The sequence below is a fragment of the Pseudoliparis swirei genome, chromosome 13 (genome assembly GCF_029220125.1).
Source record: "Pseudoliparis swirei isolate HS2019 ecotype Mariana Trench chromosome 13, NWPU_hadal_v1, whole genome shotgun sequence".
In the NCBI taxonomy this organism is placed as follows: domain Eukaryota; kingdom Metazoa; phylum Chordata; class Actinopteri; order Perciformes; family Liparidae; genus Pseudoliparis; species Pseudoliparis swirei.
In genome coordinates, this window is record NC_079400.1 from 6252840 (window position 1) to 6270457 (window position 17618).

Consider the following 17618-nt stretch of genomic DNA (forward strand, 5'->3'; position numbering starts at 1 on the left):
CACCTTTGGAAGACCGAATGGGTTCAAATGTAAGTATTTTAACAATATACAACAATCGAAAAGAACTTTGAAAACATATATAAATGTAAGCAGCAGTGTCCTGACGCCTGAGGTTGGAAACTGTTTGCGTGTCAACAGTTCTTATTGAATCTATTTCTTGAGTATAAAGGAGTTTAAGTGAAAACTAGTTGGCAGCAACATCTTGAATTAACCAGAAAGCTGCGACATTGTTTCTGGAGAGATCGTAGCCGTTGAGTTTTTGGCCCTGCTAGCAGCATAGCTGTCCACCCTTTAAGTAATGGTGTTACAGTTCCAATAAGGAAAACTACTTGTGTAAAACTTGATGCTGCGGTAGCGGCTGTGATTGTGATTGTAAAGTGCTGAATATGAATTCACTTCCAGTTCCAGTGCATTCACATTGTGTTTATGTAAGGGCACAATCAGAGCCGAGAGTCTTTCCCCCACTTACAGTAAACACAGCTTTCCCTGTCGGGTTAGACTCTCAGTACAACACAATCTTATCTCTAGGGCCCTTTACAGATGAAACCGGCTTGCATCTCGGAAAAAAATATTACAGTTATAAATAGTGTATTGACCTCCATGTGATCACAACCTTTGAGCTAGTCAAGCTGAAGAACCAACACAAGATGGAGGCTCACATAATACGGTCAAACTGATTTTATGCAGACTGCGTCCGTGTTCAAGCAGGCGAAAGGAAGTGTTTCAAACCATTTCTGATGTCCCCGAGTCCAGACCCGTATGAATGCAGCACTGTGGTGCAGGGTTTCCAACTAAATGGCTGTGGTTGAGACGGAGGCTCGCTCCTTCGCATATGACATTTGAGAGGGATCTGTCCTTTATACCCAGGCTGCTCTACAGTTGCATGTCCTGTACAAAGGAAAGGTCAAAGCAGTCACCTGACCCGACAACCCTGTGGACCGTGCCAAACGACGAGAGGTCAAAGTTGGACACCTGTTCTTATTGCAGGGTCAAGACTACTTCGCTTCCTGGATGGACCAGCTCTCTAAATCCTCCAATTCGTCAACATGTTTAATTTGCAGATGGTCAGAACAACTTTCGAACACATGACGTACATGTTTACTGCAAAAGGAAAACATATTTACAATTGATTCTATTGTGCTATAGATTCACCAAACTGGATATCCGGGAGGATTTCCAATAAACAGAACCATCATTGATTCATTTTCCAGAGGAATTGCATCCTGGGATCACTTTACCTTGTTACCTTGTCGCACTGTGTTCTGGTCTGCTCACCATGTCCATTTCCGCTCTGCTTCCCCTCCCTCTCGCCACCACGCTGCCGGACAGAGTTTGCTTTGTCCCCGTAACCAGTCATCCGTTCCTAATATCCAGACTCTTACCACGCGGGAGACGTGCCGCATGCTTTCAAAGAGCAGAGTGGGCTGTTGATGGATGCCCTGCATCTCCCAAATGAAGCTTTGAAGAAACCTCCAGTAGTGACAAGTGACTTTGAATACGCAGCATTAAATCATCAAAGATGGTTTATTATGACACCAGATAGTACAAATACATGTAAACATAAAAAAAAACACTTGAGGATACCGTGACAACTTTGCTTTAATCAATCAACTCAAGACTATGGTTCACAATCAGGTTGGCTTCATTCTGAAAGTCCTTAACCCTCCTGTTACCTTCGGGTCAATTTGACCCCATTCAATGTTTAACCCTCCTGTTACCTTTATATTTACTGACATATTTTACCCTTGGGGTCAATTTGACCTCAGCAATTAAAACCTCCAGAAAATTATTAGAATTAATATTGTTTTCCAAGTTTAAGTGTGAGGTACTTTATGTTTGTTTGTTGACTACCTAAATAGCCCTTTAAATATATAAAAAAGTTGATATTTCTTATATGTTTGACACAGTGAAAAACAGCCTGGGGTCAAATTGACCCTAAAGGTAACAGGAGGGTTAAACATTGAATGGGGTCAAATTGACCCTAAGGTAACAGGAGGGTTAAAGTAAAAATAAAAATAAAAACATTCATATTAACCTGCATGCATCCACCACTCTGAATTATATCTAGCAATGTCTAAAAACCCTTCTAATCCCAGATTGCCTGATATGGTTTATATGTTACCTGAAAAAATCAGTTCCCGAAGACGATTATTCGAACTTACATTTCAATATGCGAAGGCAGTAAGCTCATCGCACCACTTTCACATTCAAACATATTGTTGACCAATATCTGAACACAACCACAGAGTCTAAAAAATGTGCACTGACAAAGAGAACAGTCCTGTTAGTGCGATCTGTCCCTCAGGTATAACAGTAAACAGACATTTGCAAAAAAAGAAAGAAAAAGTGAGGCCCTTGAGTACAGTGTAATGATGTTTCAGGTAGAAAGATGCCATGCAACGAGATACTATCAACACAGAGAGCTCCTTCTATTGCATTAGCTTAAGGCACTGATGTCTCGATGTAAATAACTTCATTTTGGCCGCTGCCAGGCAAAGAAAATACAATTGCTAGCTGTTAGCGCAGCTGTGTGAGCCCGGTAACTGATGGAAAGTGACTCTGACGGTTATGAATGCCGCGTGAGGCTGCGCCTGTGCGCTCTTGAATATGTTATCATCTCCTCAGCGCGGTGGAGCATATTAATAAAGCACCTCACAGTTACACTTTCTAAACAGACCGTAAATCACTGGCTGTTAAAGCCACAGAGGCTGTAATCGTACGACTAGAGGCCACCAGCTTTTAACCGCCACAATTAACACGTTACACACTTCAATCCGGAGCTGATGTGACACAATCAGCCAGCGTAATGATTCATTAATGGCTAGTGTAAAGTGTGGGTCCGCCCTAGAAATTCAAAACAAGAGAAAGTTAATCAGTTTAATTGTCTGAAACCATTTTCATTTACATAATATTCCCACTGAGGATCTGAGAATGCGTCAAATTGGATTTTTTCTTTTCCTTTGTTAATTTTTTCAATAAATGATAACTTAAAGACATTCAGAACTTGTGTTTTTAGTAAAATATGACACATTGCGAACACTGCATAGTAAAAGGCACCCAGTAAAAACGTCAGAAGATTTAAGCTAAAAGAGTAATAGTATTTAAGAATGCTTCCTGTCCCCGCAGAGCCACGTTGTGATGGCTTCCCTCTTTATTCGACTGATGCCCAGCGTCAGTTGCTGAGTGAGATGCTGTGAATGGTGTTTGCTGGGATTTTGGCATCTGCTTCCTCCCCGCTGATCCTGAAGATCACCGCGGTGCTGGAGGGGATGGTGGTGGAGGCGTTCAGGGACTTACCCAGCCAGCCCTGAGAGCCGCGCTTGTACATTTTAACCGTTACCTGCGGAGTAGGACAGGAAGGAGTTAACAGGTAATACAGAACATTCAGATTATAAAGTTAATTGTTATACAGAAGCGGCAGAGGGCTGTTCTTGGATATTCAGGGATGTTGCTGGGGTCAAGACCCTGAAAAAGACCTTCTGACCTCTGCCTGGAGCTAAGCAGACGCTCATGACTTTGACATTTGACCTCTACATGGACAAGCTGTTGCTTTGTCTGTGGGCTTGTGGACTGAAGATTGGAACAAACATATTGATTGTGACTTGTAGAACAGGGACAGGGTTTAATAATGGGTAAAATAAAAACATCTGTCAAACTAGAGGTTCATTGATTTGATGATTTGGAGGTAAAAGATGGCAAGGCACCCACGACATCACAGGACTATATTTACTTTTGATTACCGTTGATTCAACAGCAGGTAACCTTTCATTAAAATGTAGTTTTTAAAAGGAAGTAGAAAAACATTCACTTTTTAATCAGATTCACTCTGGTTCTGCCTATTGTGAGCCTTATATGTTCTCAGAAAAAGACTCAAATGATAAAAAAAATTCTTATTTATTGGGGGGTCCATTCCAGTTTAATGTATTTAGTTTTCCACCAAATGTAAAACAAATCACTACTCTTTTTATTAGAAGATAATACTTGCACAAAGATCCTCCTGAGGAACCAATTAGACATCCACTGAAATAGATTTTTTTTTTTCGTGATATTTTTCCACACCAATGCTAAATCGTTGTGCAACTTTTTTGCAACGGTGATCCAAACGTCTTTGTGAAAAATACTAAATACTACATTAATCCTGTTCTCACTGCAAGCTTTTTAAATTCTCCTCCACATCTTGAATGGAGTCACACCTTTCTTGATTTTATGTAGGTTGTAGGCCATAATACGCTTTAACATTACATCAATACTGCCTGTTTGAGCCGGACAATAGAAGCCTTAACTAGATTTAGACATGCAGGTAATTGAACCACATCCATTTCAAAAAGAATGCCTCGCTGCATCTCTTGTTTGGCTGCATTTACAGGGGATAACAGAATATTACGGTGCCTTTTCACAGCTCCATTTTCTTTCACTTTAGCATTAGGCAATTTTTCAATTATTATTTTTTTCTCCATGTTCTTTCATCCCCGGCTCTCCATAATGTCTGGGCCTTTTAGTTAATGGTAGCGACAGTCGGAGCCCAGTATATCGGCCCTTGTCCATTTTGCAGGTCATTGTGGAAGCCCAATAGGCCTTTTATTACGCCGACATCAAAAGGCAGATAAGCATTAGAGGTGGGGAGAATACCCTGCACTAGATATGTTCCCTCTTTCCTTTGTCTGCTATTGAAAGTGATCATTTTAATAGTGAAGAGGTTGGTGAGCTTTGGGGCTGATGGGAAGTGAGACACCCCTGACGGCCTACGAATATGAGCAAGTCGATAACACAACACAAGCACACAGCACACCCTCAACACCTGCACACTCTTGCTTCTAACCTAATTATCTGCAACAAAGGCCACGGCCATTTCAGACACCATTTACTTACTTATTACTGCGCATTAAAACAGGGAGAAAGCAAGAAAAAAACCGGAACAATTGTGTCTTATATTGCAGCCATGGAGCCATGGCCGAATGCCACATGGCTTGTATTACAATAGCATCAGATACTTCAGAATGAGTGTCTTTTAATTTAGGATGCATGAAAAAATAGCGTCATGACAGCTGGTGGCAGAGAGGCGCATAAACCAACACAAAGACATCACAGAGGAATTATTCTAACAAATCACAGCCAAACCTAATAGTTAGTAATCTGCAATTAAGTCATTTAATGGAACTAAAGTTGAGTACTTCCATCTCTGTGGCACAGACAAACCACTGTTTTTGCATCATATTCAAACCCGGAGAGAGAAGAAGAAAGAACTATTCACTTCATATGTCAAGGACAGCACAAGAGGCTATGACACATTCATACTGTCTATGTGGGAACGCATCCCTGAAGCTTTTACCTCCATAAAGGCTGAACAATTCTCTACATTTTAGTTTTTTAATTGTATGAGAAAATGTTTTGAAATCCGCATCTAGATCCTGATCTGCTCTGCATGCTGATTGGCTGGTGGCCAACTGTAGTATTTTTTGGAGAACACCTTTATCTTGTCTGCGAATATTGTGTTTTTTGTATGAACTGGATTCATCCTCATTTAAATTGAGCAACGGCCAACGGGTAGAATACAATCAAACTGCAGTTTACTATGAGCATATTTCATCTTATCTGGTTACAATTGCACAACGCACCCAATAGTTACAGTTTGCACTAATGTGTAAATAACTCCTCGTCAAAATGATATGGACGCAAAAGCCAAAAATAAATGTTTCGGCTGAAGTTTAGATGCTTGAACCAAAACGTAGAATGCCAATCAGAAACGCGGAAAAGGAAATAACCGTATAATTTGAAATCAAAAGAACCAAAACAGGTTCGATTAACTGCTGCGTTGATGGTGTCGTGCCAAATACAGGAAGGAAGCATGCAGTCGTCGTTGGCAACAGCTCAAAGAGGAGAGTCCTGTGTGGTCTCGACCACCGGCCTGCCAGGAGCTCAGTAACCGCCACTGCACGTTAACCTCTCCGCCACTCGAGGCAAGTGTCTGAGGGTAAAGACGATACTGTATTTAAATGACAGCAGAACAACAGAGTGAAGATGTAAATAAGCCCAATACGATTCAAAGTGCAACCTGCACCCTACACTGACATGTCGCATGTCACAGCTGCACATCCATCAACCAGACAATAGATCAATAGTTGCTCAAATATTGTCTCTCTTTTGACTGTGAAATGTCCACAAGTGTTTGAGAATCATTAACATTTCAAGCACCGACAGGCCTGAATGTGTGTGTGTGTGTGTGTGACACTTAATGGGAGGACAGGACCCTTGGGGCTAAGATTGGTGTCACACACAGGGCTAAGAGCTCACCTAACGGAGTCTACCCCCTGATCCGCCTCTCACTTTCGGTGTCGGGGGAGAGGTGTGAATGACATCACTCCTCACATTTCAACGAGACAAACTCCTTCTTCTTATTTACCGTCTGCTAACAGTCGTAAATCCTGCCTCTGGTTCACTGTTCACCTTTTACCCTCTTAAAACTCGAGACGACAGCTCCTTCTAACGTCTCCGACCAAACAGCTGAGAGGGGTCTCACTGGTTTGCTCATCTTCTACCTGTAGGGATGTTCGCGGCACAGATTCCCAACCAGCTCGGTTACAGAAATCCCAAATGACTTCTTTTAATTAGAAAATAAAAACCAAGTCATGGACTTCGTGACATTATTGGAGATAACAGGTCGGACAGGTCTGACGAACGTGAATAATGTGATGAACTGTGTAATTGGGTAGGGACGTGTCACCACCTGTGTGTATTGCCATTCACAAAGTTCAGATTCCCCCCCTGATAAAGTCAAAGAATCCCAGCGGGGTATCAGTCAGCAGGGGCCGTTACCTGGAGCCATGGGTGCAGTGTTTCAGGTGAACTCTGAGTGAGCGTAAGGCCACACCAGCTTCAGACGACGGGCTCTTTGTTCCACGCCGTGTCTCACCAGACACAGATGGGGAGGAAGATGAGCAGCACACCGCCAGCGCAGCAAACATCGTTGTCGACGTGCCAAACGCGACGCGAGCAAACCAAAAGCGGCGGTGGCGGTTTTGGATGTATTTAATGAGGCAATTAGGTAAACACTGTGTGGTTTGGCTCACTGGGTGAATACATGAACAACCTGCTGGGAGAGGTGTGAATAGCTGGATTACCCGCAATTAGATGAAGATAGATTCTTCTAGACGGATGTGGGGTTTTTTTTTTTTCAATTCAATGTGATTGTTTTATAATTGATAATTTATGCATCCTTAGAAGAGGCGATTTTTAAAAAAGTACTCGAAGTAAATAATCGCAATCTTTAAATGACTTGTTTTGACCAAAAGATCAAAAGCAGCAGCTATTCATTTTATAATTTATAAATCTGAAACCAGCAAATGCTTAGCATTTTTCCTTGATAAAAGACTTCGCTGGTTAATTGGAATCCATAATGCTGTTGAATTGTTTTCTGTTTTTATTTATTTATAATTTATTTATTTATCAATGAAGCGTTTCAGTGCAAGAGGAAAGTAAATTAATCCCCAGAAAGGTATCAGTTCAATAACGTATTTGTTTGAAGAATCACTCCAATAAAATCCTGCATGAAATACTCAAACATCAACATCGAGCTCCAGATGTGGACCATTCATTAAGATGCCTCAACGTTGGTTTGGTGACATCACCGACAACGTCAATAACTACATTTGTTGAGAGCGCAACACGTTGGTTAAGTTCTGAATAGCTACGTCTCTGCTCCTAACCAACCCGCCTCAGCGAACAGGAAGCCATTAGACTGTCGGCAATAACCATTTACATCCATTCACCCATCTCTGACTTTATTACCATCCACATAAGTGCATTTTCCGCAAGAGGTTCAAATATGAATCCCCCCCCCTCCTTTTTCTCCTCAATGGGTCTGGTTGTCTGGCTGACTTGAGAGGGCACAATCTATGACTGATTTAATTTGCTCTTTACGAACATCTCTAACAGCATTACCCCCAGAGCATACACTGACTGCCCCATCCGACTCCATTAACTCCCAAATCAGGTTTAAAGACCATATTGATGCCGTCCGTTATTAAGGGTGATTATCAAAACAACAGACAATGGGACAAAGTGTCTGTTAACTAGTTTATCCATAATTGCACATAACTGTAACAGATGGCGAGGCTGTCAATTACATACTGTATCTGCTGCACACACAGCGGCCACACACTGTCTGGATATGCGGCACATTAGTCCTCACATTAAAAGAACGATAGTCTGCTCACAGGTGGTCGGAGGAAATGGAAACTGTGGTCGCAAAAGAAACTATGATATTATTATCACTGAGAAAACTATGAGAACTTGCCAATTACAAGCTGGCGTTTTTTAGATCCACCGAGGGTCTTTCTGTTTCATAATAATAAAATAAAATCAAGTCAGAGATAGAAATGTGGCCGTTCAGTCCACTTCACCACCTTTATTCTCCTCAATTAACGAGAATGGCTTTTGAAACTGTAATTAAGTGTCTCTGCTCCACTCGGCCTCTTCATTATTCATGAATCCCTATTGATCATATCTTACAACCTATACTGTGGGGACCACTGTAATATCCTGAATCCCCAAAACAAATAGCTGAGCTTCCCGAGTTTAAATTAACATCTCTGCCAGTGACCAAAGAAAAGTCTCCATTAGATACTAAATCTATCTTTTGATGCTAAATTGGATGATGTCACAGAATCATTGAAAGGAAAAAATCTTGTGTGACACCTCTTAAATACATCATAGCAAAGGTCTGGGCAATAATTAAACATGATCCTTTATTGAGCTCCAGTGGAGCCACATTAGAAGGCTATGATCATATCATCACGGTGGCAACTAACGATTATTTCATTCCCAGTTAATCGGCACATTATTTTCTTAATTAGTAATTGTGTCAATAAAATGTTTCCCTGCTATTTTATTGTATTGTATATATTGTAAAAATGCTTGGTGCTGGTACAAAGACATTTCCCCCTGGGGATGACTAAAGTATATCTGATATAATCTAATCTAAAATAGAGAAAAAGGCACATCACAGTTTCTAGAGCCCAAAGTGATGTCGTCAAGCTGCTTGTTTTATCGTGAAAAACTGAAAGATATTCAGTTTACTGTCATGTATGACAAAGAGAGGCATCTGATACTCACGTTCAAGAGAATATCTATTGAATAGATAGTTACATATTTCCTATGATGTTAAATAACTTCTTAAAATAACTTTACTATTTTATATCATTCCATTGAACAATAAAAATATCCTGTTACAAACATACACGATTTATGGGTATCACAGATAATATTACCTATGTTTTACACAACCACAGCTCATTCCACATTCAAATAAATTACTTTGTAATGAATATTAATGGCGCGGAGCTTTATTTTAAACATGTATTCAAATTTACTGAAACTCGATGTCCACCTGTGTTAAGTAGGAATATGTAAAACATGAACTCTGCTGGATGATGTTTAACTAAATTAACAAAAGAGCGCTTGAAGAGCCCTCAAACATGACTGCTATTGCATGCTGGGTGATGAATTTGGAGGAAACACATTGAGTCATCTTCAAATTGACAGATGCAGAATCTCTCCACGGGACTCTTCACAGAGCATAGTACTCGAGTGATAAAATAGATTTTTACCAACTTTAATCACACGCAGCTATTATCATTGCCTTCCACCGTATAAGTGCCGTGTCTTCACTAGTTTATTCCGGACACTTGTGTGTCTGCAGCACCCTTCTCATGTGTAATTGCATGGTTAGCTTTCCTCTGTAGCTTCCTACACACACACACACACACACACTCTGGTGCAAATTATTTCCAATTCCAGTTTCCTTTCGAGAGCGACGCGGCAATTACAGGAATCTGAACATCCTGGTAATTTCCCCACAATTTTCCTTTTTGTTGAAAAACGCAACGAGGAGATCTTTTCTCTCTGGGAAGTTCTTCGGAAATTATTTTCTTTCGGACAGAAATAATCTTTCCCCATTTGGGTTATTGATGAACCCGATGAACACTGAACTCTGAGGCACTGACAATCTGATAAAGTGCACTCACTCGGTAAAACTACTTCTAAGGATCTTTTACTTGGTTCCCGTCTGGTAACTGAAAATACATGAAACAACACATGTGTGGGTTGTTTCTGTGGTCCAAAAGCCTCCACGCACAAGTACACAGGCTTTTAGAGAAATGACAGGCACTGCCATGTTCATATCGTCATTTGTTTAGTAAATTACATTTCAGACAGCATATAAAAGGACTCTGCCATACATGTGAATGATTATTACAAATGCTTTATAAGCAATAGAAATGGGTGCTGCATATATTTTCTTTTAATGGTTAAATACTTTTTTTCATCCATATAGAAAAATACCAAAAAGCTGCTGCAGCTGCCAATATGATCTATTTAGAAAGCAGAATTTGCAGGCTTTGTAAATGGCCAGCTCCTGGCCTTTTGTGTGCCTCCATTCATTATCACCACAAAGCGGTTGATGTCTCCCCTCTCTGCCTTTTCTGTGCTAAGCACCGGGCGCACGGGAGACTTGTCCATTACGGGCCGGTGACGCGTGCTGCCTGGGAGATGGCCAAAAAGAGAGGAATGTCAGCGCAGAGTTAAATTAACAAGCTGCATCCGTGCGGAATCTGGAGAAAGACGGGAAGACGAGATGTATCTACGGTAACCGAAGTCAGATTATTTGTTCGCCGAGATGTTGGCCGTGAATTGGCAGCCTTTCGCCCGGTGGCCTCTGTTCTATTAATCAGCTGACACGGCGGGGTAGTCATGTTACGCTCGTAGGAACTCAATTGTTGTTTCTCAGCGATGCAATTACAAGACACTCTATATGCTGACTGAGAGTAGGGAGACTTTTTTATTAAACACGGGGGCTCAATTTCTACTCCTCAATAAACGGGATTATATAAACTGGTAAAAAGAAGTCACGAAGCAGTCACATTTTAGAAGAGGAGACGACATGAAGATGAACAACATACATAACCTGCACTTTAAATTATGGCATGGATAGATCTTTAGCACGCTCTCTCTCTCTCTAACACACACACACACACACACACACACACACACACACACACACACACACACACACACACACACACACACGCGCGCACACAACGTAATTACCCCTCAATCCATACAAATTGAATGAAGCCAGACCCGTGGTCTAAGAATATAGACCATAATTAATAAATTACAGCCACTATACTCAATCATTCTCCACTTTGGGGAAATGTAGACGTCCCATTCTCCGCAGAGTAATAGACTGAGCCCACAAAAAACACACCTAGTGCCTCCACGGTGGCTTTGTGGATGCATCTGGTGCCACCTCTTACCACCAAACAGATGCCTGAGTGAAACCGTGGCTCATATCGCAGATCTTCTGTCCTGTGTGTTTACAAGTAACAAATCAAAAGCATGCATTATTTCTGGGCTCTGACAATACGCCTGAGGGAGCTATCAAGTGTCTTTGCCACCCCCAAAGCTTCGCCTCGCAGCTGCTGCACACGAGCAAAGATACCTTCTTCTTTTTTGTCTGAAGAGTGGGTGACAGTCATGCAATCCAAAAGAGCAAATGTTAAGTTTTGTATAAATCCAGGGGCAAAGTCCATTTCTTCTGCTTGGAATTTGATAATGGAAAACACATATATACGCCCGCCTATTGTATTTGAACACGCTAAATTGGGTAACAGAATATTCACCATATATTTATTCTCAAAGTCACATTTCTTTGTGAGACATGGGGCGGGGATTCGCCTCGCACCGCCTCCATTTACAGATATTTCTTTGAAAATAATATATTTAATTGTCACTGTGTGTGTCCCCTTAGGCTGGAAAAGGGCCCGCTGGAGACTGTCTAATGATTGTTGGGTCATGTATCAAATACACAGCAGCTGGAGGCGAGAGTACATACGGTCTGGATGTTTGGGGTGGGGGTGTGAACTAAAGCCAGAGTGAAGCCTGAAAGGGAAAAACATGGACTGAGTGTTTTGGAGGGTGGGTGTGAAATTTGTAATGGATGCTGACCCGGGGTCGCACCCACCGGACCTTAATAGCTCCGACCTTTGTCTGTGTAACAATTACTTCTTTCAACTAATTTGTCTAACAAGCAGCAGCGAAGCACCCTCGCACAAGCAAATAGAATTCAATGGTTGTGAGTGATTTCAGGTAAAAACAACCATCATTTTGTGTAAATATCATCAACTACTGCAACACTTACAGTCATTCCAACATTGAAAGATAGGATTACCTTTCATGCCATCTGAGAAGACAACGTGTAACCAATTAGCCAAATCATCACCTTCCAATAACATAAACAATAATTAACAACCGATCATTGAATGTGAATAAGCTCCAAAGATGTTTATTCACATTCAATGGCTCTGCAATTGCCTTGATTCAATCGAGTGAGCTAATGAGTACCTTGCAGCCAGAGTGACTTACCGCAATAGAAAACTGAAGAGTTAACGCAGTAATTAATTCGAGGAGTGTTAATTGGAAATTAGTGGACGAGTGTGAAACATGATTTGTAAACAGTCTAGCTAATTGCTTTACTTCTCAATAAATACATATCAATAGCTTGATTATTATGGAATAAAAAAAATGGAAAACATGTTTTTAAAATTTTGGATTCAATATCTCAACGAAAATCACAATTGTTATCACAAATGTAATGAGTATACAGAAATAACTTAGAATTTTTTAGATAAATAAAAATGCCCTTAATTTTCAAATAACGGTAAAATTAATTGCTGTGGTGTTCTGCAACCTCCAGCCTTAATCAAACATATGTTTCTCCAGTTCCCAGAACAAGAGGGGAATGCCGGAAAACTGAGCGAGACGGTCATAAAGTACTACTGCCACCTGCTGGTCTTCAGATTCTTGTCGGCCTTTACGTCGACATTTGGAGCGGTTGACACAGCATTCAAATTGCCATTTACAGACCGTACCTCTGGTCCTGGAGGCTCATCAGTGTGCACTGACCTGAGGAGCGTGTCCCAGCAGGGCCCACAGCGAATCAGCTGACAGGGTCTTGACTCTGGAAAACTCGAGTGTTTCCGTCTCCTGTCGGTTGAGAGCGATGTGCTGGCAGCCCTGGAAGTCTCCTTTCAGCTGCTCGCCACAGTGCAGACTCACCAGATCCCACGTCCCCACCCGCCTCAGGACTTCCCGCACGGACTCCATCTGCCTGTACGACAGACGACCTGCAGGACAAAAAACAAACAAAAGAAAAAGCATTGAGAATAAAGGCGACCTGGTAGCGTCCCTGTCTGAATTAATTACACTGTAAAGAATGCATGAAACGTGTCAAGTTGTTGAGTCCTCTTATCAATTCAAAACATTTGCAAGGTCAGTAAGATTCTTATAATTGTTTTGGTACTTTTTGGGCATTTCATGTCTTTAGAGTTACAGAAGAGAGATGATAGGAAATAAGGGGAGGGAGAGATGGGATGACATCCAACAAAGGTCTTCAGTCAAATTCTATCTGGAGCCGTTCGGATCAGCTCATTGGCTGTTTCAAAATTCTCATTATGAAACAAGACATAATCAAGCAAACAACAGCACTAGAATAGAGTTTTTTTTAAACCAGGGGATTAGGATTGAAAACATGTTGAACTTTTATTTATACTGGTGCAGCAGTCTGTTTGAATTGAATCCCTCCAAGTACTAATGTTTATATTTTATAGAACCGCTCACCAGAGAGCCAGGATGGAGTCAGTGCATCTGACATCCAGGCCATGTAGCCCTCCCTTAAGGATTTGAGGAAATCGTCTGTCTGGCAATGAGAAATCAGCTCCCTCCTCTTCCTCAGCTCCTCATCGAACTCGCAGTCTGGAGAGAGGAAGATAACCCTGGGGAAGAAGAGGCTTTGGCGCACAGACACTCCGCTCCTCTTCAAATGGCCACACAAGTTAGCGGTCTTGGTCTAGAGGAGCAGAATGTAGGGATACAAGTAATAATTGTTAGTTTTGGATGAATCATTTAGTCCACAGAAGTTCAGGAAACAGTGAACAGGGTCATCACGATCAATATATTTTGCAACAGATTAAAATGTGTCTGTACATCAAGAAGTAGCGCTAGTGACAGCTTGCATTGAATGTCTGGTCTTGTTTATAATATTTAAATGATAACTTTACTGGTTATAGACTGTATTTTGAAGGCAAAGTTTAACATTTACACTTTTAGAAGTTCTGATTATTTTCTATATATGAAGTATATATGAAGGAAAATGTGTAAAAAATGTATTGTTTTTAGTTTCACTGCAGCCATTTGACATGTCAAAGCAGGGTGAACACAGGTAATTAATAACATTAACTATGGCCCTGGTATTGTGCATCAAATTAGCTTATGTGAAAAGAGCCTGTAGGTCTTTCCCAACATAGATAGACCAATTAACCAAATTAATTAATCGGTTGATGTTTCAGCATTGGGAGTTTTTTTTAAACATATGTGTCACGTGTGCTAACGTGATAAACAGTTATTTAATGACTTAAAATAAACGTCCACTTTCGATTTCTAAAAAAGGACCTACTTAAAGAAATTTAAATTGGCCCAGACGGTAAATACATCTGCTTTGTGTAGAATAATTAAGTTAATACGTCCGATTCAAGCTGAACTATTTGAACAATGGAGTGTGTGTTTGCCATCAGAGTCTTCTGTCAAGCTCCCAGTCCAAACTGAGCACAGAGAGATGGAAATGAATGACTCCTGACAGACCCAGGCACATAGGGTGACAGCTGTGTTTAGGCACCTGCCTGCTTTCACCCCCCTTTTCTGAACATAATTATGGCCTTTCAAATGAAGAGCGACCACTCAGGAAGTTTGGGAAGCCCCGTTGAAGTGTTTGAAATTTCCATATAAATTGTTATGCTGACTCAGGATCTCTCCACCCGGCTGGAGTTCAGATGAAAACAATGTGCTGGATAACTGATTGGACCTTGGACACAAGAGTGCCAGACAGTTTGACATTCAGGTTTTCATGATGGTATTTCAACATGTCAGCTAAATGTGTCTTTTTGAAATTTATTTTTTACCATGATAGCTTTAAGGGGATCTTCAATCTGCTCAATGCAAGTATTGGTCAAGTTGTGGTCCTCTTCCTTCACTTGCAGGTGCCAGTTCTGTTTGTGAGCAGACACTGTGCCTCTCCAGGGTTTCACATCGATGCAGAAGATCCCCTGGCCTTTCAGTAAAAAGAAGAAAACATTAGTGAAGATTTAATCAGTCAGAATAAGAGAGGAATACCTCAGATACTGTCACTAATTATGTGCTCAAGCCTTTAAATGGATAAAATCCTCCATCACAGTCCATGTTATGCTATGTATTGTGATATGAGAAAATGTCTGCAACAGTATTTGTTAAACTATTTATGGATATAGAAATAATTGAATTGCAATACCTTAAAAACATAAGGGAATATATAATATTGGGATCACTATTGGTTCTTTTGTAACACCGCTGTAATGTGAATATGAAGACATTTTGACATCTCACAGTAGAGAACAATCCAACTATGGCTGACTAAATTGAATTCAGCACCTTTAGCGTGATAGTGCTGGTATTTTTCACGCTGGCTCAGTCATACAGGCATGGCTTACAGGCACTCTTTGATAGGCCCTTTTCACAGCAGCCATTTTGACATGTCGTCGCAGGGTAAACACAGGATTTTGACACAGCCATTCGAGTATGCACATGCAATGGTCCTTAAAGCCAACAGGGCCTTAATTAATCTTATGAGTTACACCTGTGTTAACCCTGCCGTGAAAAGGGCCTGGAGAACGAAGCCATCGTTAATGTTATCAGTAACACCTGTGTGTCTCCTGCTGTGACAAGAAAATGTCTGCAATAACTCCTTCTTAAAGCACTGAAGTTTAAGGTGTATATCAATATTATAAAAAACAACGTTGAGGTAGTATTCAACCCTACTCCCAGAAATCTGTATTCAAGAGACTTACTGCGCAGATTGTTCATAAAATGCCATTTTATTCTAGATACCAACCTGTGAGGATAACAATGTTGATGTCATCTTTGGCGGTCTTAAGCTGGTCATGGATACGTAGGTGGCTGTAGACGTTGTCCTCTCTCATCCCTGTAAGTTTCCTACAGAAAAAATGATGTATGAAAAAGTAAAACAATAAAATTACATAAATTTGAGGTATTTTGCGCAAAAGAACAATTCAGATGCTGTATGAATTGACTTCATGTAAGCTGCAAACACAACATATACATAATATAAAGTTCCTACAATGAACGTGTTTGCATGTCCAGAAGACGCAAAGAAACATAAGCATTCACTTGGAGTTGTATTTCTGTCCACCACATTAATAAGTCCAGTATTGATTATCCTGTTTGCTCCGTTTTAGTCTCCAACAATTTCTGAAGGTAAGCTTCTGGCTCTTTAGCTGCTAAATGCTCCAAAGTGTTATCCAGCTAGTCGCTTACTTAGTCCGTCTGTCGTTTGGGCAGGCGGTTTACATACAGCAGGTTTTTCTCAGCGGTTTTTCCAAAAAAAAACGTTTGTGAGAGCAACATTGCAAAGTGATGGCTGTAAAACCAAAACAATGAGCTGAAAGACGCTGTCGCAGTCATAGGAACTGTCAGGGGAACTGCGTAATGAGGGGAACATTCTCTGTGGGGTTCATCTGTTGCACAATGCCTACCTGACATGATGTATGAAGTCATGTAGTGTTGGTGTCTGACGTGGGCTTTGGCTTTGAGCATCCTCTGACTCTTTGGAGCCGAGATGAAACAGTGTCAAAAGGCTTCCAAGCTGAGGCATTCTAGTCTTTATCTGCAGAAGAAAAACAACTTTTAAACTCAGCAGTTTGATTAAAAGACAACATATTCAGCAAGACGGCAACATTACTGAGAGAAATGTATTCATGACGTCAACATTGTGGCTTCCCTCTGTAACCAAACTGTGTCAACATGGTGTTAAGACATGATGCTCCAGCCAAATCCAACTAATAAATCCAATGTAAAACACTAACTGCCACATTCAGGCTTCACAGCGTTAATGACGACACTTTAACTTAAGGACCCTGAAGAAAGAACAAAGGGCAACATACAAGTCTGGCACGAGCTCTAAAACGAAAACAATACATACAGATTGAGTCTCGCGCTGCATCTCGGGGTTCACGTCTAGTCTCTGACTCTTTCCAACTGCCGAGACACGTAACTCTATCCAGGAAAGCGGTTTCGCAATCCCACCGCCCTCTCCAGCACTTCCAATGTTCCTGGAAGACGTCAACAACACACCACGTGGGCCACCAGCAGCATCGGATTTCGCAAACGGGGACATGACGTCAGGACACGTCCTTAGTCCTGCAGTGTTTGCGTGATTCATCTAGGAAACTGTTCCTGGTCTCTTCACGTGACGCTTTGGACTGAGGATCTGCATGACAAGCTGTGGTGGAGGAACTGCACAACACCACAGTGGGAAAATATGTCCCATTGTCATCCTGAAATGTGTGTTTAAATCGGTTTGAACAAGTATTTGTGAATTAAGTCTAGTATCAAAAGTACCCTACTTGATGTGCTGAAGGGGTTTAGTCTTGCTGTCTGATGATAATCTTGTATCTACAGCTGAGAAAACAATCCTGCTGTCAGGTTAATTCAGTAGGTTTTCTGGAGCCTTTCAA

At 41.1% G+C, this 17618-nt stretch overlaps 1 protein-coding gene across 1 annotated transcript; it reads right to left on the bottom strand.

The window, feature by feature from the left end:
• Positions 1-1505: 1505 nt before the first annotated feature.
• si:zfos-911d5.4 (uncharacterized) lies at positions 1506-17167 on the bottom strand. Its single transcript, XM_056430738.1, has 7 exons — positions 17084-17167; positions 16638-16768; positions 15977-16077; positions 15012-15160; positions 13675-13903; positions 12961-13181; positions 1506-3340 (listed from the first exon to the last, which is right to left on the bottom strand). The coding sequence occupies exons 1-7, from the start codon at positions 17102-17104 to the stop codon at positions 3173-3175; spliced, it is 1020 nt and encodes a 339-aa protein (XP_056286713.1). The 5' UTR covers positions 17105-17167; the 3' UTR covers positions 1506-3172.
• Between the last annotated feature and the right edge of the window lie 451 nt (positions 17168-17618).